This window comes from Heterodontus francisci, chromosome 4, assembly GCF_036365525.1.
Source record: "Heterodontus francisci isolate sHetFra1 chromosome 4, sHetFra1.hap1, whole genome shotgun sequence".
Taxonomy (NCBI): Eukaryota; Metazoa; Chordata; class Chondrichthyes; order Heterodontiformes; family Heterodontidae; genus Heterodontus; species Heterodontus francisci.
The window spans coordinates 13,793,746-13,819,082 of NC_090374.1; the positions used below are offsets into that span (position 1 = coordinate 13,793,746).

The following is a 25,337-nucleotide window of genomic DNA, read 5'->3' on the forward strand; positions in this document are numbered from 1 at the left end:
CCTTGCTAGAAAGACATTTTTGCATATTAACAGACAGTGCATGGAACAAAGGAGCTATCCCCTCCTCCAATACAATTGTCAAAACAGATGTGGTCAAACCAGTTAGTCACATGACTAACCTGCTTGGCAGTCTGGGTTTTTTTTTGAATTGCAGCATTTGAACTGAGGGTCTGCAGAAAGCTGCTTGCTTCTGGATTGAAAAGACCTCTCCTGGCTGGCTCGCCACTGCCTCTCCTGTCTGCTCCCATCTCTTTCTCATGGAACTCCAGAACCTACGGAAGACACATGAACCCCAAGAGAGAAAAGTCTCCTACAGTGAACAAAGTTTAAGAAGAATACTAGGCCCCAACGAAAAGTAAGATCTACCTGCAATCAAGGATTCTACAGCGAACTCAAAGCACAGTACCAAAAAACCCTCTTCAGAGATTGCCTCAAACTTTTCCACTTTATTTTTCTTCTGATCTTTCTGTTCATATCTGCATGTGTGTATCACGTGTGCATGCTAGCATGGGCGCATCATGCATCTGTAGGCATTAACTGACTTAGAGTTTAAGTTTAATAAATTTCACTTTTCTTCTTTAAACCTGAGAAAACCTGTTGTGTTGGTTTCTTTGCCTTATAATTGGAATGCGGTGAACAAGGATTCACCAAGAGAGATCTAAAAACACAGTGTGTTTAAAATTAAACCCTGTTACAGTAAGACCAGGTAAAGGCTGAAAGAGAACCCTAGACCTCTTTCTCACCTGATCGTAACAATGCTCTTCATTTTCTGCCAGCCAGCCAATCTTCTATCCATGCTAATATGTTACCCCCTACACCATGAGTTCCTACCTTGCGCAATAAACTCTTATGTGGCACCTTGTCAAATGCCTTCTGGAAATCCAAGTACAGTATGTCAACAGGCTCCCCTCTATCCACAGCGCATGTTACTCCTTCAAAGAACTCCAATAAATTGGTTAAACATGATTTCCCTTTCACAAAACCATGCTGGCTATTCCCGATTACCTTGCGTTTTTCTAAGTGCCCAGCTATAGCCTCCTTAATAATCGATTCTAACACCTTCCCCACAACAGACATCAAGCTAACTGGCCTATAGTTACCGGTTTTCTGCCTCCCCACCTTCTTGAATAGAGGGGTTATATTTGCTACTTTCCAGTCTGATGGAACTTTACCAGAATCTAGCAAATTTTGAAAAATTATCACCAACGCATCTACTACCTCATTAGCCATGTCTTGTAAGACCCTAGGATGAAGTCCATCAGGACCCAGGGACTTGTCAGCCCACAGCTCCATCAGTTTGGTCAGTACCGCTTCCCTGGTGATTGTAATTTCACCAAGTTTCTCTCTTCTTTCCACCTCCTGATTTACAGCTATCGCCGGAATGTTTTTAGTATCCTCTATAGTGAAGACAGAAGCAAAATATTTGTTAACTGCATCCGCCATTTCCTTATTATCTACTATTAGCTCCCTGTCTCACTCTCTAGAGAACCAACACTAACTTTACTTACTCTTTTCCTTTTTAAATACCTGTAGAAACTCTTGCTCTCCGTTTTTATATTTCTAATTAGCTTCCTCTCATACTATAATTTCTTTCTCCTGATTAACCTTTTAGTCATTCTCTGCCATTCTTTATATTCTGACCAATCATCTGAACCGCCACTCATCTTTGCACAATTATATGCTTTTCCTTAAGTTTGATGCTTTCCTTAACTTCTTTAGTTAACCACAGATGGTGGGTCCTCTCCTTAGAATTTTTCTTTATAGTAGGAATATACTTATTCATGGTATTCTGAAATATCCCCTTAAATATCTGCCACTGCTTCTCTATTGATCTATCTCTAAACCTAGTAACCCACTTCGCTTCAGCTAGCACAGCTTTCATGCCCACATAGTTGTCCGAGAGAGAGAGAAAGGAGCACAGCTCAAGGAGCGGAGGTTCAAAAAGCACGCCAAACCAGTGTCAGAGACAGACAGAGAGGAGCTCAGCCTGAGGAGCGGAGGTTCAAAAAGCGCACCAAACCAGACTCGGAGACAGACAGAGAGGAGTACAGCCTGAGGAGCGGAGGTTCAAAAAGCACGCCAAACCAGAGTCGGAGACAGACAGAGAGGAGCACAGTGGGAGCAGCAAGAGCGCAGCCGGGGGAAAATCGAAAAGTGACATCAGAGTGACGTCACAATCAAGAGAGAGAGCAGGGAAGAAACTACCTGTTTGGTGAGTATCTGGTAAGTGATTAAGGTCCATTCTAATCCTAACGTTTAAAATAGTAAAGGAATGAGCGGTGAGCTTAATAAAATATACTAAAAAAAGGAAAATAAAATAAATAATTGAATAAAATTATTAAGTAGTCAATTACAACTTTAGACTGTAGTGGGTAGTGTTTGGAGTAGAACAAGGCCCCGAACGTAATTAGTATTTTCTAATTAAAGGGAGTAACTAAGTAATCTAAAGATAATTCACGGCAAGAGAGCTCACACCCGTGATATGCTCCTCCTGTGCTATGTGGGAAATCAGGGACGCTTCCAGTGTCCACGATGCTGAGATCGTCGTGGATAGCACATTAAGCAAGGTGGTCACACCACAGGCAAATGCTGCAAAGGCAGAAAGGGAAAGGGTGACCACCAGGCAGAGTAGAGGAAGGCAAGTAGTGCAAGAGTCCCCTGTGGCCATCCCCCTCTCTAACAGATATACCACTTTGGATATTGTTGGGGGAGATGGCTCAGGGGAAAGCAGCAAGAGCCAAGTTCATGGTACCATGGGAGGGGAGGAAGAAGAGTAGCAGGGCTATAGTGATAGGGGACTCAATTGTTAGGGGAACAGACAGGCATTTCTGCGGCCGCAAAAGAGACACCAGAATGCTATGTTACCTCCTTGGTGCTAGGGTCAAGGATGTCTCTGAGCGGCTGCAGGGCAGTCTGAGGGGGGAGGGTGAGCAGCCAGTTGTCGTGGTACATATCGGTATCAACGGCATAGGTAATAAAAGAGATGAGGTCCTACAAGCTGAATATAGGGAGTAAGGACGTAAATTAAAAAGTAGGACTTCAAAGGTAGTAACCTCAGGATTATTACCAGCTCCATGTGCTAGCGAGAGCAGAAATAGCAGGATATATCAGATGAATACGTGGCTGGAGAAATAGTGTGGGGGGGAGGGATTCAGATTCCTGGGACATTGGGACCGGTTCTGGGGAAGGTGGGACCAGTACAAGCTGGACGGATTGTATCTGGGCAGGACCAGGACCAATTCTCGGGGGGCGGTGTTTGCTAGTGCTGTCGGGGAGGGTTTAAACTAGAATGGCAGGGGGATGGGAATCTGAGCAGGTAGACAGAGGAGGGGGAAACAAGGGTAGAAATGGAAGACAGAAAGGTAAGAAGCAAAAGTGGAAGGCAGAGAAAACAAGAGTGAGAAACAAATGGGGCCGTAATGCAAAATAAAGCTATGATGACTAACAATGTTAAAAAGACAAGTCTAAAGGCATTGTGTCTTAATGCGCGGAGCATTCGCAATAAGGTAGATGAATTAACAGCGCAAATATATATAAACGGTTATGATATAGCTGCAATTACAGAGACATGGCTGCATGGTGACCAAGGATAGGAGCTTAACATCCAGGGGTATTCAATATTTAGGAAGGACAGGCAAAAAGGGAAAGAAGGTGGGGTAGCGTTATTAGTAAAGGAGGAAATCAATGCAGCAGTGAGGAAAGATATTGGCTCGGAAAATCATGATGTGGAATCTGTATGGGTGGAGCCAAGAAACACCAAGGGGCAGAAAACATTGGTGGGGGTTATCTATAGGCCCCCAAACAGTAGTGGAGATGTAAGGGATGACATTAAACAGGACATTAGAGACGCATGCAATAAGGATACAACTGTAATCATGGGTGACATTAATCTACATATAGATTGGTCAAACCAAATTAGCAATAATACTGTGGAGGAGGATTTCCTGGAGTGTGTACGTGACAGTTTTTTAGACCAATACATTGAGGAACCAACTAGAGAACAGGCTATCCTAGCCTGGGTAGTGTGCAATGAGAAAGGATTAATTAACAATCTTGTTCTGCGGGGTCCCTTGGGGAGGAACAACCATAACATGATAGAATTCTTCATTAAGATGGAGAGTGAAGTAGTTGAATCTGAAACTAGGGTCCTGAATCTAAATAAAGGAAACTACGAAGGTATGAGGCACGAGTTGCCTATGGCAGATTGGGGAACTTTACTAAAAGGGTTGACAGTGGCTAGGCAATGGATAATATTTAAAGAATGTGTGCATGAATTACAACAATTATTCATTCCTGTCCAGTGCAAAAATAAAACCGGAAATGTGGCTCAACCGTGGCTTACAAAATAAATTAGGGATAGTATTAGATCCAAAGAAGAGGCATATAAAATTGCCAGAAAGAGCAGCAAGTCTGAGGATTGGGAGCAGTTTAGAATTCAGCAAAGGAGGACAAAGAGGTTGATTAAGCAGGGGAAAATAAAGTATGAGAGTAAACTTATGGAGAACATAAAAAGTGACTGTAAAAGCTTCCATAAATTTGTGAAGAGAAAAAGATTAGCGAAGACAAATGTAGGTCCCTTACAGTCAGAAACGGGGGAATTTATAATGGGGAACAAAGAAATGACAGAACAATTAAACACATACTTTGGTTCAGTCTTCACAAAGGAGGACACAAATAACCTCCCAGAAATGTTAGGCAACCAAGGGTCCAATGAAAGGGAGGAACTGAAGGAAATCAGTATTAGTAAAAAAAAATGTTAGGGAAATTAATGGGGTTAAAGGCTGACAAATCCCCAGGGCCTGATAATCTACATCCCAGAGTACTAAAGGAAGTGACGATGGAATTAGTGGATGCATTGATGGTCATCTTCCAAAATTCTATCCACTCTTGAGCCATTCCTACAGATTGGAGAGTGTCAAATGTAACCCCACTATTTAAAAAAGGAGGGAGAAAAAACAGGGAATTACAGACCAGTTAGCCTTACATCAGTAGTGGGGAAAATGCTAGAGTCTATTATGAAGGATGTGATAGCAGAACACCTGGAAATCATAAACGAGATTGGACAAAGTCAGCGTGGGTTTATGAAAGGGAAATAATACTTAACAAATCTACTGGAGTTTTCTGAGGATGTAACTAGTTGAATAGATAAGGGAGAACCGGTGGATGTGGTGTATTTGGATTTTCAGAAGGCTTTTGATAAGGTCCCACATAAGAGGTTAGTGTGCAAAATTAAAGCACATGGGACTGGGTTAATATACTGGCATGGATTGAGAATTGGTTGACAGACAGGAGAGTAGGAATGAACGGGTCTTTTTCCAGGTGGCAGGCAGTGACTACTGCGGTACCGCAGGGATCAGTGCTTGGGCCTCGGCTATTCACAACATATATTAATGACTTGGGTGAGGGAACTAAATGTAACATTTCCAAGTTTGCAGACGACACAAAGCTAGGGGGGGAATGTGAGCTGTGAGGAGGATGCAAAGAGGCTCCAATGTCATTTGGAGAAGTTGGGTGAGTGAGCAAATGCATGGCAGATGCAGTATAACATGGATAAATGTGAGGTTATCCACTTTGGTTGTAAAAACAGAAAGGCGGGTTATTATCTGAATGGTGATAGGTTGGGAAAGGGGGAGGTGCAACGAGACCTGGGTGTCCTTATACACCAGTCGCTGAAAGCAAGCATTCAGGTGCAGCAAGCAGTTAGGAAGACAAATAGTATGTTGGCCTTCATTGCAAGAGGATTTGAGTACAGGAGCAAGGATGTCTTACTGCAGTTATACAGGGCCTTGGTGAGACCACATCTGGAGTATTGTGTGCAGTTTTGGTCTCCTTATCTGAGGAAGGATGTTCTTGCCATGGATGGAGTGCAATGAAGATTTACTAGACTGATTCCTGGGATGGCATGATTGACATATGAGGAGAGATTCGGTCAACTAGGCCTATATTCACTAGAGTTTAGAAGAATGAGAAGGGATCTCATAGAAACCTATAAAATTCGAACAGAACTAGACAGGCTGGATGCAGGGAGGATGTTCCCGATGGCTGGGGAGTCCAGAACCAGGGGTCACAGTCTCAGGATACGGGGTATGCCATTTAGAATCGAGATGAGGAGAAATTTCTTCACTCAGAGGGTGGTGAACCTGTGGAATTCTCTACCACAGAAAGCAGTGGAGGCCAAGTCATTAAATATATTCAAAAAGGAGATAGATATATTTCTTAATGCCAAAGGGATCAAGGAATATGGGGAGAAAGCGGAAACAGGGTACTGAATTAGACGATCAGCCATGATCTTTTTTGAATGGCGGAATAGGCCCAAATGGCCTACTCTTGCTCCTATTTTCTATGTTTCTATTCATGTTCAAAATACCAATCTTGGACCCACTCCTCTTTTTCAAACTGGATGTAAAATTCAATCATATTGTGGTCGCTGCTACCTAGAAGTGCCTTTACTCTGAGGTCATTAATTAATCCTGTCACATTACACAAAGCCAAGTCTAATATAACCTGCTCTCTGGTTGGTTCCAGAACGTGCTGCTCTAAGAAACTATTTCAAAAGCATTCTATGAACTCCTCATCCAGGCTACTATTGCAAGTTTAATTTTTCCAGTTTATACGTAGATTAAAATCAGCCATGATTTTGCCCTCCTTTTATTACAAGCACCCGAGATTTCTTCTTGTATACTTCGCCCTACATTACGGTTTCTGTTAGGAGGCCTGTAGACCACTCCCAATGGTGACTTCTTTCCCCGACTATTCCTAATTTCCACTCAAACCGATTCTACATCTGATCTCCCGAACCAAGCTCATCTCTAACTATTGCACCTATACCATCCTTGATTAACAGTGCTTCTCCCTCCACCTTTACCTAGCTTCCTATTCTTCTTGAATGTCACATACCCCTCAATATTGAGGGCCCAATCCTGGTTATTCTGCAGCACGTCTCCGTAATGGCTATCAGACCACATTTATTTACTTCAGTGCCATCAGTTCATCTACTTTGTTATGAATGCTACATGCATTCAGGTACAGAGTCTTTAGCTTTTCTTTTTGTGATCTTTGTAACATCTAATCTCGACTGTTGGTTTGTTCTTAGGTTTTTTTTCTCTCTGTCCCTTCCTGCCATTCTCTGACCTTCATTTCCCATATTACTATTCTACTCTCCTGCCTTGACTCTACTCCTTGAATTGCTACATCTACCCAAGCTTGATCCCTCACCCCAACATATTTAGTTTGAAGTCCTTTCTACTTCCCTAGTTATACAGAATGCTAGAACACTGATCCCAGCACGGCTCAGGTGCAGACCATCCCAAAGGTACAGTCCCCACTTTCCCCAGTACTGATGCCAGTGCCCCATGCACCGAAACCCACTTCTCCCACAACAGTCTTTGAGCCAGGTTTTCGTTTCACTAATCTTATGTGCCCTCTGCCAATTGGCACATGGCTCAGGTAATAATCCAGAAATTATTACCCTTGAGATTCTGCTTTTCAATTTGGTGCCTAGCTCCTCATACTGTCTAAGCAGAATCTCTTTCCTAGTCCTCCCTATGTCATTAGTACCTACATGAACCACGTCAACTGGATCCTCCCCCTCTCAGTTCCTGTCCAGCCCTGAGCAGATGTCCCAAACCCTGGCACCAAGTAACCTTCTGGACTCACGCTCTCGACTGCACAGAACAGTGTCAATCCCCCTCACTATACTATCCCCTTCTACCACTACATTCCTCCACTTGAATGGCTTCCTGTACCAGAGTGCCATGGCCAGACTGCTAATCTACCTTGCAGACCTCTCTTTCGTCTACACAGGTTGAGAGCACCTTAAACCTGTTTGACAATTGCAAAGTCTGAGGCTCCTCCACTACTGGCTGCTCAGTCCCTTTACCTGCCTCACTCACGGTCACATCCTCCTGTCCCTCACTGCTGACCAAAATAGATGACCCTGTTCCAAGAGGTGTGATTGTCTTCTGGAACAAAGAGTCCAGGTATTTCTCCCCTCCCTTATGTTGCGCAGTGTTTGCAGTTCGGCTTCCAAATCAATAATCCTGATCCGGAATTCCTCGAGCTGCTTACACTTTCTGCAGACATGTTTGTCCTGGATCGCCTTGGCATCCAAAAGCTCGCACATACCACAGCTGCAACACAACACCTGTCCCGCCATCAATTCTTATGCTATTAGTTAATTTACTTGAATTACTTTCTTAATTAACTTGGAAATTTACTGAGCTTATTAAATGCTTGTACCATCTACAACTAAAGTCATACTTTTCTTAATTACACAAATATGTGTTTTAGGTATTTATCTTAATTATTTTATCTTTGATTTATTTTAAAGTGTTCGTTCTTCTGACAGATCTACCCTAACTCAGGTGTCATAAGCTAGCTATTCACACACTGTCCCTTACATGAAGCACTTACCGGCCAATCAACTTACTAGTTTCCTGTGATGTCAGAGTTATTTTTTCAGAGTACCCCAGCAGCTGAAATGGGCCTGGGTAATTGCCTCCACTCCAGGTAGGAAAGTCCGCGCTCCAACTCCCGGGCTGTATTTATGGCGCTCCCGGCTCTGGGTGACTGCCTCTGCTCCAGTCCAGGTAGGTAAGGCCGCGCTCCAACCTCCGACCTGTATTAATGGCACTCCTGGCTCCTGACTGCCTCCACTCCGCTCCAGGTAGGAAAGGCCGTGCTCTGATCCCCAAGCTGTATTTATGGCACTCCTGGCTCTGGGCAACTGCCTCCACTCCGCTCCAGGTAGGTAAGGCCACACTCTGATCCTCGGCCTGTATTTATGGTGCTCCCAGCTCCCGACTGCCTCCCCTCCGCTCCAGGCAGGAAAGGTCATGCTGCAATCCCCGGCCTGTATTTATGGCACTCCTGGCTCCCGCCTACCTCTGCTCCGCTCCAGGTAGGAAAGCAATAGTTGACAGTCTTTGGGGAGATAGGAGATGAGTTACTCGCCGCAGAATTCTCTGACTTGCTCTTGTAGCCACAGCATTTATGTGGTTGAGTTAGGACACATGCAGCAGAGCTTTGGATGAGCTCATGTTTACAGAGAGTGGAATGTGGGAGACCAGCCAGGACAGCGTTGGCAAGTCAAGTCAGGAGGTAACAAAGACACGGATAAGAGTTTCAGCAGCAGATCAGCCGAGTCAGGGGCGAACGCAGGTATTATTACAGAGGGAAAATGGGTCGTCTTAGTGCTGGTACAGTTTTGTGGCTGAAAGCTCATCTTGGGGGCAAATATGGCACTGAGGTTCAGAACAGTCTGGTTCAGCCTCAGACAATTGCATGGGAGAGGGATGGAGTCAGTGGCTAGGAAGCAGGATTTGTGGCGGGGACTGAAGACAATGGCTTAGGTCTCCCAATATTTAATTCACAACCTGTTTAGCATGTCCACAGTGTAAATAGCAGCCCTGCCCATGCTACTCAACGTCAATTTTTAAAAAGGTTATTCAAAAAGAGGAAAGGATCATGTAAATCAGGTATGTTCTCACTGGAAAGAGAGAAAGCTGAGGAGTGATACAAGAGCTGATTTTAGGATTCTAAAGGGTGTAGAGAAAGGAGCCCTTATCAGGGACAGAATCATGGGTTCTGTGCCGAAAACAAATACGAATGCTGGAACGCTTCCACTAACACGGTGTTTGGTCCATCATGAACATCAGATAGCAGGACTACAACACAAACAATGAAGTCCTCAATACTGCCCAGCATTGAATATATTCTCTTACAACGCCAATTGCACTGGGCAGGACCTATTTCAAGCATGGACAATTCCAGAATGCCAAAAGCAGTGTTTTATGCTCCATTAAGCAAGATTGAGGTGCACCTTGCAAATGCTTCAAAGACCAGCTGAAAAGATAGCTCTCACTGGCTAACACTGGCCAACAGGTGTGGGAGCAGGAGGCTGCCAACAGAGACAGCTAGTGCACAACCACCAAGAAAGCAACCTACAAGGTCAAAACAAACAGAGGAAAGACACAGACAACGGAAGGAGTCTGCTTATACCAGAGCCCCTCCAAACCAGGAGTTCTTGTGCCCCAACTGCCTGCAGATCAAGAATTGGCCTCCTCAAACACCAATGATCATGCCGACTACCACAGAAACGAGCCTTCCCATGATTTTGCTCGAGAAGAATCTGCCATCATCAGGCTAATACACTTCAGTAGATCAGTAGAACCCAAGTACACAGCCTGCGCTTGAAATGGGTAAATTCAAAATTCATCTGTGGAAATTTCTTTTATTCATTCACGGGATGTGGGCGTCACTGGCAAGGCCAGCATTTATTGCCCATCCCTAGTTGCCCTCGAGGAGATGGTGATGAGCTGCCTTCTTGAACCGCTGCAGCACTGTGTGGTGTACAAGCGAGTTCCAGGATTCTGATTAAGTGGCGATGAAAGAACGGCGATATAGTTCCAAGTCAGGGTCTTGTGTGACTTGGGAAGGGAACTTGCAGGTGGAGATGTTACCAAGCACCTGCTGCCCTTGTTCTAGTGGTAGAGGTAGCGGGTTTGGAAGGCGCTGTCAAAGGAGGCTGCAGTGTATCTGTGCACCAGTGATGGAGGGAGTGAATGTTTAAGGTGGTAGATAGGGTATCAATTAAGCAAGGTGCTTTGTCTTGATGGCATCAAACTTCTTGAGTGTTGTTGAAGCTGCACTCATCCAGGCAAGTGGGGAATTCCATCACACTCTAATTGGATGGTCACTTGAGTGAAATAAACTTGCAGGGCTACGTGAATAGAGTGAGGGAATGGGACTAACTGAAGAGAGCCGGCATGGGCTTGATGGGCTGAATGGCCTCCTTCTGTGCTGTAGTGAATCAATGACTTGTGCATTGTAGATGGTGGACAGGTTTTGGGGAGTCAGAAAGCGAGTAACTCGCTGCAGAATTCCAAACCTCTGACCTGCTCTTGCAGCCACAGTATTTATATGGCTGGTCCAGTTAAGTTTCTGGTCAATGGTAACCCCCAGGATGTGGATGGTGGGAGATTCAGCAATGGTCATGTTGCTGAGATGGTTAGTTTCTCTCCTGTTGGGATTGGTCATTGCCTGACACTTGTGTGAGACGAATGTTGCTTGCCACTTATCAACCCAAGCCTGAATGTTGTCCAGGTCTTGCTGCAGACAGACACGAACTGCTTCAGTATCTGAGGAGTCACGAGTGGTGCTGAACATTGTGCAATCATCAGCAAACATCCCCACTTCTGACCTTAGATCATTGATGAAGATCATTGATGAAGCAACTGAAGATGGTTGGGCCTAGGAATTACCTTGGGCAATGTACAGAAGTGAATTACGTCCAGGCAATTCCTCCCTATCTTTCCACTTTGGAAGCACTTGGCCTCTGCATGTTGCCTCTCCCACAATACTGGAAAGGAGCTTGAAAATTCAGGAGTGGGACTGGAGGGCACATTCAAGTAGAATGATTTGCCTGGTAAGGTAACAAAGCCACAGAGTTTAGAGACATTTAAAAACACGGATGCTAAGTTGGAAGAGCTGGCATACTAGACAAATTAGATTTTATGGGTTGAAGAGTTGTTTCTATCTTTGACCTCCCCTCTTAACAGTGCACATTGGTGTACAATCCAAATCCATTGTGCCATAAGCAGCTCCTTTTAATGGCCATCACTCTCTTTAACAAAGCTCAGATATCTGTATTCACTGATGAAGGAACATTAAAGTTAGACATCAGACCAAAAGCTCAGTCAAAAAGATGGCCCTCAAGAGAACATAGATGAAGAGAGGCACAGAGATACAGGAAGGAAGCTATAGAAAGTCATGCTGTGGCAGCTGCAAGTTTTGGGGAATAGGGGAAAATACTGAAGGTCAGACTCAGAGGGATGGAGCTTTCAGGAGGGGATATAGGGTTGCACAATGATGCAAACACGGAAAAGGATTTTAAAAGTAAGAAGTTGGGGAATGGGACAAGAGACAACTGGAACTTCAGTGCAGGACAGCATATAATCACAAGAGTTTTGGAGAATTTAGAGTTTTTTGAAGGTGGAAGATGGGAAGCCACAAGGGGGGTGTTGTAAAAATTGAGTCTGGAAAAGCCAAAGGGCTTTTGATGGTGGAAGAACTGAGATAAGGGCAGAGGTGGTCTTGCCGATGGATAGAATTTAACATATAAAGCTCAGGCCAGGAGTGAACCGTTTTCCCAAGATTATGGGCAGTCTGGTCCCCAGAAAAGTGGTCGGGGAGGAGGATGGAGGGAGGGATTGAAGACGACAGTTTTGATCTTCCCAACACGCAGCTGGAGGAGGTCATGACTCACACAAAACAGGAGATGGAGATAAGGGCCGGGATTTTACCAGCACACTGGAGACAGGCTGGGAGGAGGGAAGGTTGGTAAAATGGTAGCAGAAGGTGTCGGGAGGGAAGCCCAAAGTCTTCCCGGTGCCATAGATATTTCCAAAGGCGGGAACGGCAGCAGCCCAGCCTCCTGCTGACGGGCACCAATTAACTGACCTATTAATGGAAATTTTACACCCCTGACAGCATTTTACCAGTGTCGGAATGGTCTGCTGCCACATGAGGAGACCACTAGGTGCATTGAGACAGCCTCCCAGTGGTTTCCCAGGAGTGAGGGGGCCTTCCTTCCAGAGGCTGCATTTCCCACGGAGAGCCTCCTGGCAGCAATGGCCACCCCCCACGGCTCAAATGCTGCCGCCAAAGGATTCACCCCTCCGATCGCAGGGGCCTCTCTGCCTGGCTCCGGCACATAAGAAAAATTTCTTGCCAGCCCTTCGAGAGTGCCTCAACATGGAGGCCACCTCTCTCAGTAGCATTGTCAAAGCTGCAGTGCTGTCGGCCCTCTAATTGGGCCGGCAGCTCAGAGAGGCAGCTCGGAGAGTAGGGCGCCATCCTTAATTGGTTAAATTCCTTAAAAGGTTTACTAGACTGATACCTGGAATAGGAGGGCTATATTATGAAGAAAGATTGGACAAGCGAGGCTTGTATCCGCTGGAATTTAGAAGAGTAAGAGGCGACTTGATTGAAACATACAAGATCCTGAGGGGTCTTGACAGGGTGGATTGGGAAAGGATGTTTCCCCTTGTGGGGGAATCTAGAACTAGGGGTCACTGTTTAAAAATAAGGGGTCGCCCATTTAAGACAGAGATAAGGAGACATTTTTTCTCTCAGAGAGTCTTTGGAGTTCTCTTCCTCAAAAGGCAGTGGAAGCAGAGTCTTTGAATATGTTTAAGGCAGAGGTAGATAGATTCTTGATAAGCAAGGAGGTGAAAGGTTATTGGGGGTAGGTAGTAATGTGGAGAAATCAGTTCAGCCATGAACTTATTGAATGGCAGAGCAGGCTCGAGGGGCCGAATGGCCTACTCCTAAGTCGTAAGTTCATATGAACAGCAGTCCTAATGGCGGCCTCTTAATTGGCCTTCGCCAGTAAAATCCCCTCTGTGGTACCACCGTTAACAAGTGTGGGCTTGGGGCCTGCAATTGATCCCAGGGGCGGGAGCCACAGCCTGGTGGTAAATTCCATCCAAGCAGTCCGACAGCACAGAAGCAATTGGGAGGTAGTAGGGAGATGTTATTAGCAAACACTAAGATGACTCACTGCTTGTGAATAATGCCATCAAGGAGCACACGTAGATAGAGGAGAGAGCCATAAGACAGTAAGATAGGGAGTACAAACCAAACTGATAGCGCTCAACTATATCACAGTCTGCAGAGATTTATGAGGAGAATGGTACCAGGGATAAAAGACTTCAGTTGCATCGAGAGCCTAGAGAAACTGGGATTGTTAGCTCTGGTGTCCCCCATGGATCTAGCCTTGGCCCCCTCCTATTTCCAATCCACATGCTGCCCCTTGGCAACATCATCCACAAAACAATGCCAGTGTCCATTTCCACATGTACACTGACGACACTCAGCTCCACTTCACCAGAACCACTCTCGATCCTTTACTGTCTCTAAATTGTCACACTGCTTATCCGACATCCAGTACTGGATGAACAGAAATTTCCTCCAATTAAATATTAGGAGGATTGAAGCCACTGTCTTCAGTCCTCACCACAATTTCTGTTGTCTAGCCACATTCTCCATCCCACACCCTGGCAACTGTCCGAGGCTCAGCCACACCGTTCGCAACCTTGGTGTCATATTCAACCCCGAGATGAGCTTCTGACCACATATCCGCACCATCACCATTACATCTGCTGACTTCATCCCTGCCTCAGCACATCTGCTGCTGAAACCGTCAACCATTGTTACCTCTGGACTTCTTGACTATTCCAGTGCAGTACTAGGGGCCTCCCATTTACTACCCTCCATAAACTTCAGGTCATCCAAAATTCTGCTGCACATGTCCTAACTCGCACCAAGACCTGTTCACCCATCGCCCGTGCTCACTGACCTACACTGGATCCCGCTTAAGCAACACCTCGATTTTAGAATTCCCATCCTTGTTTTCAAATCCCGCCATGGCCTCGCTCCTCTGTAATCTCCACCAGCCCCAAAACACTTCAAAATATCTGTGCTCATCCAATTCTGATCTCTTTAGCATCCCCGATTTGAATTGCTCAGCTGTCTGGGCCCTAAGCGCTGGAATCCCCTCCCTACACCTCTCCGCCACTGTACCGCTCTTTCCTCCTTTAAGAGACTCATCAAAACCTACCTCTTTGAGCAAGCTTTTGGTCATCTGTCCTAATATCTCTTTATGTGGCTTGGTGTCAGATATTGTTTAATATTCGCTCCTGTGGAGCACTTTGGGACATTTTACTCCTTTAAAGGCACTGTATAAATGGTCTCCTTAAAGCAGAGAAGGTTAAGCGGAGATTTGATACGAGCATACAAATTAGGAGCAGGAGTAGGCCATTCAGCCCCTTCAAACCTCCTCCGCCATTTAATAAGATCATGGCGAATCTGATTGTGGCCTCAACTCCACTTTCCCACCTACCCCCGATACCCTTTGACTCCCTTGTTAGTGAAGAATAACTCCACTTTCCCACCTACCCCCGATACCCTTTGACTCCCTTGTTAGTGAAGAATAACTCCACTTTCCCACCTACCCCCGATACCCTTTGACTCCCTTGTTAGTGAAGAATAACTCCACTTTCCCACCTACCCCCGATACCCTTTGACTCCCTTGTTAGTGAAGAATTTATCTACCTCTGCCTTAAAAATATTCAATTACCCTGCCTCCACTGCTCTCTGGGGAAGAGAGTTCCAAAGACTCACAACCCTCAGAGAAAAAATGTCTCATCTCCGCCTTAAATGGGTGACCCCTTATTTTTAGATGTGTCCCCTAGTTCTAGTCTCTCCCACAGGGGGAAACATCCATTCAGCATTTACCCTGTCAAGTCTCCTCAGGATCTTATATGTTTCAATAAATCTCATTCTTCTAAACTCCAATGGATACAGACCCAATCTGTCCAACTTTTCTTCATAAGATAACTGCCCCCATCCCAAGTATCAGTCAAGTGAACCTTCTCAGAACTGCCTCTAACACATTTATATCCTTTCTTAAATCAGGAGGGCAGCGCAGTGGTTAGCACCGCAGCCTCACAGCTCCAGGGACCCGGTTTCGATTCTGGGTACTGCCTGTGCGGAGTTTGCAAGTCCTCCCTGTCACCGCGTGGGTTTTCGCCGTGCTCCGGTTTCCTCCCACAGCCAAAGATTTGCAGGTGATAGGTAAATTGGCCATTGTAAATTGCCCCTAGTGCAGGTAGGTGGTAGGGAATATGGGATTACTGTAGGGTTAGTATAAATGGGTCGTTCTCGGTCGGCACAGACTCGGTGAGCCGAAGGGCCTGTTTCAGTGCTGTATCTCTAAATAAAATAAAATAAAATAAAACAGTGCACAGTACTCCAGATGAGTTGTTCAAAATTGAGTGATTTTGATGGAGTAAAATATGGAGAAACTGTTTCCTGTAGTAGGAGGTCAGTAGCCAGAGGACACAGATTTAAGGTAATTAGCAAAAGAACCAGAGGGGAGATGAGGAGACCTTTTTTTGTAAATGCAATGAGTTGTTGTGATCTAGAACGTGCTGCCTGAAACAGATTCAACAGTAACTTTCAAACGGAAGTTGATGAATACTTGAAGTGGTGAAATCTTCACGGCTATGGGGAAAGAGCAGGGGAGTAGGAATAATTGGATAACTCTGCCGAAGAGCTGGCACAGACATGACAGGCTGAATGGCCTCCTTCTGAGCAGTATTAGTCTATGATTGTACCTCAGGAACTGCCATTGATACAGCCATCATTTATAACGTGAGTAATAGAAGCACTAGAATACATTAAAAATATATTTTAACAAAGAGCTGTAAGAACTGCAATATCCCACAGAACACAGAATTATGGTTTAAAAAGAGTGACCAATACCTACTGGGGAAGTGTGGATATTAAAGGATACAAATAAACTGCCCATGACATTGCCAGGTGTAAATGATGAATATATATTTTATATAGACAAGGTGACAAGAGAGATGGGAGAGAATTCAGAAACTCACCCCACGACAACATCCTAATGACCAATGTCTACAATTTCATTGCAGCTGTTCACCTATTAGAATTGAAGGGAAAATACAGACATAGCAATTTATAATGGGAAATGTTGACAGAAAATTGCAACAGGAACAGTAAGGTTTGTGACCAGGAACTGCACACTGTTATTCTTATGTTGTGTAATATCAACATGAAGCAAACAGACAGCATTTGGATTAAAAAGATAGTAAACCGCCTTAACAACTTATATATACCTATATAGCACCTTTAATGTCATAAAATGTCCAAAGACGCTTCAAATGAACATTATAAAACAAATTATGACACAGAGCCACAAAGAAGATATTAGGTCAGATGACCAAAAGCTTGGTCGAAGTGGTAGGTTTTAAGGAGTGTCTGAAAGGAAGAAAGCAAGGTGGAAAGGAAGAGAGGAGTAGGGATCGGATTCCTAAGCTTGGGACCTAGGCAGCTGAATGTGCGGCCAACAATGGTGGAGCGATTAAAATCAGGAATGTACAAGAGGCCAGAATTAGAGGAGCGCAGATCCCTTGGAGGGTTGTGGGGTTGGAGGAGATTACAAGATAGGGAGGGGCAAGGCCATGAGGGATTTAAAAACAAGGATGAGAATTTAAAAATTATTGTCCAAATAATCCACAGTGTGCCAAGTATGATGCTGACAACCAATTTAAGATAGTCAGTAATGCTCTCAATGTGGCACATTTGTGCTTACTGGAAGCTACATATATTAACACACAGGGCCCTGTTCTTTGCAGACAGAAAGAACATGTACAAACATTGTGCCTGTTTCAGCTAAACAAAATAAGTGACAGCCATTCGCTGGTTCATTCCTCAGGGCAATGCCTTGCCCAATCAGAGTCAAGCTGCCTGGTTTGAATTTTAAACAAAGCTTGGCAGTTAACTGTCAGTCACCGTAAACTGGTGCATTCGCCATGGCAACACCTCCACCAGAGTTCACTTGCCAACCAATCAGCACTCTCTTCTCATGCCGTATAAGTTGTTGTTTTCCCTTATATTGGTTATTCTTGTGATTGTCCTGATGAGTGCAAGATGAAAAGCTTCAGCAACATGTCTCTATTTTCAGCAATACTCAAGTTCTGTACTACTAAACGACTATTAAAATTAAGATTGACTGGAGGCCAATGTGGCCCAGGGAGCACAAGGGTGATTGGTGAATGAGACTTGGTGTGAGTTAAGACACGGGCAGTAGAGTTTTGGATGACCTCAAGTTTACAGCGGGTAGAATGTGGAAGATCACCCAGGAGTGCATTGGAATAGTCAGATCAGAGGTAACAAAAGCACAAATGAGGGCTTTGGCAGAAGATGAGTTGAGACAAGAGCAGTTGGGCGATGTTATAGAGGTGGAAATAGACAGTCTTAGTGACGACGTGAATATGAGGTCAAAAGCTCATCTCGATGTCAATTGTGATACCGAGGTTGCGAACTGACTGGCTTAATCCCGGACTGTTGCCAGGGAGAGAAATGGAATCAGTAACTAGGGAATAGAAAACAATGGCTTTAGTCTTCCCAATATTTAATTGGGGGTAATTTCTGCTCATCCAGTAGTGGATGTCTGATAAACAACGGGCAGACTGATTGGGCTGCATGGCCTATTCTGCCCAGAGGAGCAAGGACTTTCATGAGTCACTAAAAGCTAGTATGCACGTGCAGCAGGGAATTAGAAAGGCAAATGGTATGTTGGCCTTCATCGCAAGGGAATCTGAGTGCAGGAGTAAAAAGGTCTTGCTGCAATTGTATAGAGCCTTGATGAAACTACAACTGGAGTACTGTATACTGTTTTGGTCTCCCTATCTAAGGAAAGATATACTTACCATAGAGGGAGTGCAACGGAGATTCACCAGTCTAATCCCTGGGATGGCGGGACTGTCTTATGAGGAGAGAACGAGGAAACTGGGCCTATATCCTCTAGAGTTTCAAAGAATGAGAGGTGATCTCATTGAAACTTATAAAATTCTTATAGGGCGCGACAGGTTGGATGCAGATAGGATGTTCCTCCAGGCTGGTGAGTCCAGAACCAGGTGACATAGTCTCAGAATAAGTTGTAGGACATTTAAGACTGAGATGAAGAAGAATTTCTTCACTCAGAAGGTGGTGAATCTTTGGAATTCTCTACCCCAGAGGGATGTGGAAGCTTAATCATTGAGTATGTTCAAGACAGAAATGGATGGATATCTGGATACTAATGACATAAAGGGATGTGTATAGCACAGGAAAGTGGCATTGAGGTAGGTGATCAGCCATGATCTAACTGAATGGTAGAGCAGGCTTGACGGGCTGAATGGCCTACACCTGCTCCTATGTTTCGAAGGACAGTCATCTTTGAGCCAGGGTTCCATTTGTTATCCAACTCAGGTGAGAGAAGAATTGGGCTTCAATATGATACCCCTCTCCCCATCCAATGTATTTCTGAATGGCAAGAACACATAAGGCAATGATACCCCTCTCTGCATCCAGCATGTGTGGATGGCAGAGACACACATGAACATGATATTCTTCCCTGTGCCTAGTGTGTGTGAATGACAGGCAAGCCCAGTAGTCAGCTTGTTGATGATACCCCTCCCTGGATCCAGCAACTGCTCGCTAAGGCTGAGTTGGCAGCACTGCGACCCCTGAGTCAGAAGGTCATAGGTTCAAGTCCAATTTCAGAGACTTGAGCAATATAATGTAGGCTGACACACCAGTGCAGTACTGAGCTGCAGTTTTTCCAATGAGACATTAAACCGAGGCCTAGCCTTCCCCCTCAGATGGACATAATAAGATCTCACTGCACTATTGCAAGAGCAGGGGCATATTTATCCCTTAACCAACCTCAAGAGAACACAGATTATCCGGTCATTATCACATTGCTGTTTTGTGGGATCTTGCTGTGTGCAAATTGGCTGCCACATTTCCCACATTACAACAGTGAGTACACTTCAAAAGTACTTCATTGACTGTAAAGCATTTTGGAATGATCAGAGGTGACAAGAGGCACTATATAAGTGCAAGTGTGACGGAAACCACACCTACCAAAATGAGACATATTAATTTCGTCATATGGAACATTATTTTCGAACTGTTACTGGACTTGAAATAACTTGTTTGAAAAGACCACAACAGTGACTGAAAATATGGCTGCGCATTTCTGTTCTAAAAGACAGTTGCATGAAGAAGACAATGAGAGTATTCCCTGATTGAATTGGCCAGACGGATTTTGTCAACAGTGATGATCAAGAGACACTGAATGTGTAAGAGCCAGCATTCCACTCCCCCCCTCCACTGAGAATGTCTGATAAGCTTGAAGGGATCCACAAATCTTGCAGGCATGGCTGCTCTAAACAAGGAGCTAATCACATGACTAACCTGCTGGCCAATCTGGGGTTTTTTTTGAACTGTGCCTGACACAGAACAGTTTTGGGAAGAGACTGCAACTGAACTTCAAGAAGAGAGCACCTCTCTATCATGCAAGGTTCCAGGGACCACGGAAGTAACAAGTTTGAAACTGGAACAAGTTGCACTGGGCCCCAATGAGAACTGCAAGACTTAACTTCAATCAAAGACTTTACATCCAATCCAAAACCAGTAACTGAACTCCAGCTATTACTTCAAACCTTTCCCCTTCTTTCTCCACCTCTGTCTCTATTTGCATGTGGGTTTATCGCATATGCCTGCGAACGTGGTCGCATCGTGTATTTTTAGTGGTTTTGATTGAGTTAGAGTTTTAAGGTCAAAAAATCTAGACCTTTCTTGTTCAAACCTGAGAAAACCTGTCTGGTTGATTTCTTTGCCATTACAGTTAGAGAGCAGTGAGCAAGGACTCACTGAGGGGGAGCTAAAAACGGTGTTTTTTAAAAATTAAACCCTGTTACGGCCAAGCCAGGAAAAGGCTGAGAGGGGAGCCCTAGACCCCTGCCTCACCTGGTCATAACACAGGCCTTTCTTTTTTAATAGAATTCAATTCTGGGTTGGGGGTCAGCAAGAGGCGAGTCAGGGTTTCCATTTATAGATTGGTTACAGCACAAAAGGATGCCATTCACCCCGTCAAGTCCATGCCAACTCTCTGCAAGAGCAATATAGCTAGTCCCACTCCCTCACCTTTCCCTGTAGTCCTGCAAATTCTTAAGGAGTTTATACAATTCTTTTTTAAAGTCACGATTGACCATGCCTCCATAATCCTCTCAAACAGTGCATTCCAGATCCTAAACACTTGCTGTGTAAAAGTTTTTTCTTATGTCACCCTTGGTTCTTTTGCCAAACACTTTAAATCCAAGATCGTAAATCACTAAGACCATCTATTTCATCTCCGTAACATCACCTGCCTCAGCTCATCTGCTGCTGAAACCCTCATTTATGCCTTTGTTACTTCTTAGTACTTTCAAGATGGCTCCTGGGCTGGAAGCTCCCTTGGAAGCTCCCTTGCTGTTCAACTCTATCCATGGCCATCTGCTCCCATCCCTAACGTTTTCTCCCCCAATCTGCCCTCTTAAACTGTTTAAATTCCCCTGGCTCTTTAAATCAGCTCATTTTAGCCCTATCTAAAAGTTAACAGTTAGTTTAGTGTATGTTACCTGGGCCCACTGCCCTCCCCCAGCCACACCTGCTCTTTGTTTTCTCAATGAAATTGATCCGGATGAAACTGACGAGCACAGCTGCCGATACTTCAATCTCCGATCCTGCTGTCTTCACAGTCCAGAGTGTCTGCAGCCACGGCATGCGGTAAGTCCATTGAGGTGAAGAAGGAGCTGCGGGACCCGAGAGAAGTCCTGTGAAAAGGTGCCCCGAACACCCAAAACATCCACGAACGGCCCCCCCGGCCGCAACTTCAAAGCGCCCGCGGGAGATGGCTCGGAGAGCATCTGCAGCGCACTCTCGGCAATGCTGCATGCCTTTATTTAAACCACTGCAAAAAAAAACCCTTAGCAAATGTAATCACCTCTAAGTCTGCCAAATGATGCTTCACCTCCCGAAGGACGTGGATGAGCTTTCCGGACGTCGATGGTGGGCACTGAGGAAATGGCTTATTACCTGCACCAGATTCCACCCCCCCTCCCACCCCCCCCACCCCCGTCCCCTTCCCTGCTCCACCCTCTCAGCTCACCCCCTCACAACCCCGTCCCAGCCCGCCCCCCCTCGCACCATCTTCACCCCGCACCCCCTTCCCCTGCAGCCCCCCCCACCCCCTCCCTCTACCCCTCCCCCTTGCATCCCCTCCTCCCACCGGCACCATCCTACACCTGTGTAGGGGCCCCAACAACCCCACTGCCTTGTGGGCGTCTCGGGAGAGACCAAGGCTAAGGGAGTAAACCCTAACAGAAAATCCGGAGCGGAACCCCGTAGGCGGTCATGTGTCACCTTTGGCATGTTTCCGGCAGTTCCTGCAGCCATACTGGTGCCAAACGTCGTGTCCTGCACTCCTTTGGACCCCACCAGAAAGGCCGAGAGGGGGGTTTTGACGACTGGGCAACTCTCAACCTCCATAAATTTGTCCAGGCATGCGCCATGGAGAGGTCACTCCATAGTTGCCTCACAGCGACTAAAACAACACGGAAGGCAGCAGTTACGGGTTATAAGTCCAGATAAATTGGCGTAGAAACTGGGCGCCACGGGTTGCCTTTGTCGGTGGGAGAGGTCATTGCACCTCACTGGACAGCTACCGCCCGCCTCAAACCGGGCAGCCCCCGGTCAATAAGGTTCTGTCCCGCCACAATCTGCCTGCTTCAATGGGTGCTTGGAGCTCAGGGTCATTGCCCGAAAGGTGGACTGATACACCGCACCAAACAACATGAAAAAAGGAAAGAAGGTACCAGCCCTTCGCTTTGCAAGCTGGAACGTCAGAACTATGTGTCCTGGCCTGTCGGAAGACCTTACACAAATCAACGATTCTCGGAAGACCGCCATCATTAACAACGAGCTCAGTAGATTCAATGTGGACATTGCAGCACTTCAGGAGACTCGCCTCCCCGCGAGTGGCTCTCTAGCAGAGCAAGACTACACCTTCTTCTGGCAGGGCAGGGATCCTGAAGAACCAAGACAGCATGGAGCGGGCTTCGCCATCAGAAACTCCTTGCTCAGCATGATAGAGCCTCCCTCAAATGGCTCGGAACGCATACTGTCCATCCGACTGCTCACCACCTCTGGTCCAGTACACCTACTCAGCATCTATGCTCCAACACTCTGCTCCGCACCTGAAGCTAAAGACCAGTTCTATGAACAACTCCATAACATCATTAGCAGCATCCCCAACACCGAACACCTATTCCTGCTGGGGGACTTTAATGCCAGGGTTGGGGCCGACCATGACTCATGGCCCTCCTGCCTTGGGCGCTATGGCGTTGGAAGGATGAATGAGAACGGGCAGAGACTGCTTGAGTTGTGTACCTATCATAACCTCTGCATCACCAACTCGTTCTTTCACACTAAACCCTGTCACCAGGTTTCATGGAGGCACCCAAGATCATGTCGTTGGCACCAGCTAGACCTCATTGTCACAAGGCGAGCCGCCTTAAACAGTGTTCAAATCACACGCAGCTTCCACAGTGCGGACTGCGACACCGACCACTCCCTGGTGTGCAGCAAGGTTAGACTCAGACCAAAGAAGTTGCATCATTCCAAGCAGAAGGGCCACCCGCGCATCAACACGAGCAGAATTTCTCACCCACAGCTGTTACAAAAATTTCTAAATTCACTTGTAACAGCCCTTCAAAACACTCCCACAGGGGATGCTGAGACCAAGTGGGCCCACATCAGAGACGCCATCTATGAGTCAGCTTTGACCACCTACGGCAAAAGTGCAAAGAGAAATGCAGATTGGTTTCAATCTCATAATGAAGAGCTGGAACCTGTCATAGCCGCTAAGCGCATTGCACTTTTGAACTACAAGAAAGCCCCCAGCGATTTAACATCCGCAGCACTTAAAGCAGCCAGAAGTACTGCACAAAGAACAGCTAGGCGTTGCGCAAACGACTACTGGCAACACCTATGCAGTCATATTCAGCTGGCCTCAGACACCGGAAACATCAGAGGAATGTATGATGGCATGAAGAGAGCTCTTGGGCCAACCATCAAGAAGATCGCCCCCCTCAAATCGAAATCGGGGGACATAATCACTGACCAACGCAAACAGATGGACCGCTGGGTTGAGCACTACCTAGAACTGTACTCCAGGGAGAATGCTGTCACTGAGACTGCCCTCAATGCAGCCCAGCCTCTACCAGTCATGGATGAGCTGGACATACAGCCAACCAAATCGGAACTCAGTGATGCCATTGATTCTCTAGCCAGCGGAAAAGCCCCTGGGAAGGACAGCATTACGCCTGAAATAATCAAGAGTGCCAAGCCTGCTATACTCTCAGCACTACATGAACTGCTATGCCTGTGCTGGGACGAGGGAGCAGTACCCCAGGACATGCGCGATGCCAACATCATCACCCTCTATAAAAACAAAGGTGACCGCGGTGACTGCAACAACTACCGTGGAATCTCCCTGCTCAGCATAGTGGGGAAAGTCTTTGCTCGAGTCGCTCTGAACAGGCTCCAGAAGCTGGCCGAGCGCGTCTACCCTGAGGCACAGTGTGGCTTTCGTGCAGAGAGATCGACTATTGACATGCTGTTCTCCCTTCGTCAGATACAGGAGAAATGCCGTGAACAACAGATGCCCCTCTACATTGCTTTCATTGATCTCACCAAAGCCTTTGACCTCGTCAGCAGACGTGGTCTCTTCAGACTACTAGAAAAGATCGGATGTCCACCAAAGCTACTAAGTATCATCACCTCATTCCATGACAATATGAAAGGCACAATTCAACATGGTGGCTCCTCATCAGAGCCCTTTCCTATCCTGAGTGGTGTGAAACAGGGCTGTGTTCTCGCACCCACACTTTTTGGGATTTTCTTCTCCCTGCTGCTTTCACATGCGTTCAAATCCTCTGAAGAAGGAATTTTCCTCCACACAAGATCAGGGGGCAGGTTGTTCAACCTTGCCCGTCTAAGAGCGAAGTCCAAAGTACGGAAAGTCCTCATCAGAGAACTCCTCTTTGCTGACGATGCTGCTTTAACATCTCACACTGAAGAATGCCTGCAGAGTCTCATCGACAGGTTTGCGTCTGCCTGCAATGAATTTGGCCTAACCATCAGCCTCAAGAAAACGAACATCATGGGGCAGGATGTCAGAAATGCTCCATCCATCAATATTGGCGACCACGCTCTGGAAGTGGTTCAAGAGTTCACCTACCTAGGCTCAACTATCACCAGTAACCTGTCTCTAGATGCAGAAATCAACAAGCGCATGGGTAAGGCTTCCACTGCTATGTCCAGACTGGCCAAGAGAGTGTGGGAAAATGGCGCACTGACACGGAACACAAAAGTCCGAGTGTATCAGGCCTGTGTCCTCAGTACCTTGCTCTACGGCAGCGAGGCCTGGACAACGTATGCCAGCCAAGAGCGACGTCTCAATTCATTCCATCTTCGCTGCCTTCGGAGAATACTTGGCATCAGGTGGCAGGACTATATCTCCAACACAGAAGTCCTTGAAGCGGCCAACACCCCCAGCTTATACACACTACTGAGTCAGCGGCGCTTGAGATGGCTTGGCCATGTGAGCCGCATGGAAGATGGCAGGATCCCCAAAGACACATTGTACAGCGAGCTCGCCACTGGTATCAGACCCACCGGCCGTCCATGTCTCCGTTATAAAGACGTCTGCAAACGCGACATGAAATCGTGTGACATTGATCACAAGTCGTGGGAGTCAGTTGCCAGCATTCGCCAGAGCTGGCGGGCAGCCATAAAGACAGGGCTAAATTGTGGCGAGTCGAAGAGACTTAGTAGTTGGCAGGAAAAAAGACAGAGGCGCAAGGGGAGAGCCAACTGTG

At 46.1% G+C, this 25,337-nt stretch overlaps 1 protein-coding gene across 7 annotated transcripts in view; it reads right to left on the reverse strand.

Moving 5' to 3' along the window:
• znf131 (zinc finger protein 131) overlaps nt 1–25,337 on the reverse strand; it is a 108,901-nt gene that overhangs the window by 80,028 nt on the left and 3,536 nt on the right. For 3 of the 7 annotated variants that reach the window (XR_010974834.1, XM_068029172.1, XM_068029176.1), the window contains exon 2: nt 1,219–1,397. The exons of 2 other annotated variants lie outside the window; for them this stretch is intronic. Coding sequence is in view for 2 of the 5 variants with exons in the window: in XM_068029172.1 (XP_067885273.1) it covers nt 1,219–1,259 (41 nt within the window). In the remaining 3 variants the exon portion in view is untranslated. Of the gene's footprint in view, nt 1–1,218; nt 1,398–16,454; nt 16,508–21,064; nt 21,086–25,337 lie in introns of those variants that run through there. 2 more of the 7 variants (XM_068029174.1, XM_068029178.1) reach the window with 2 other exon arrangements.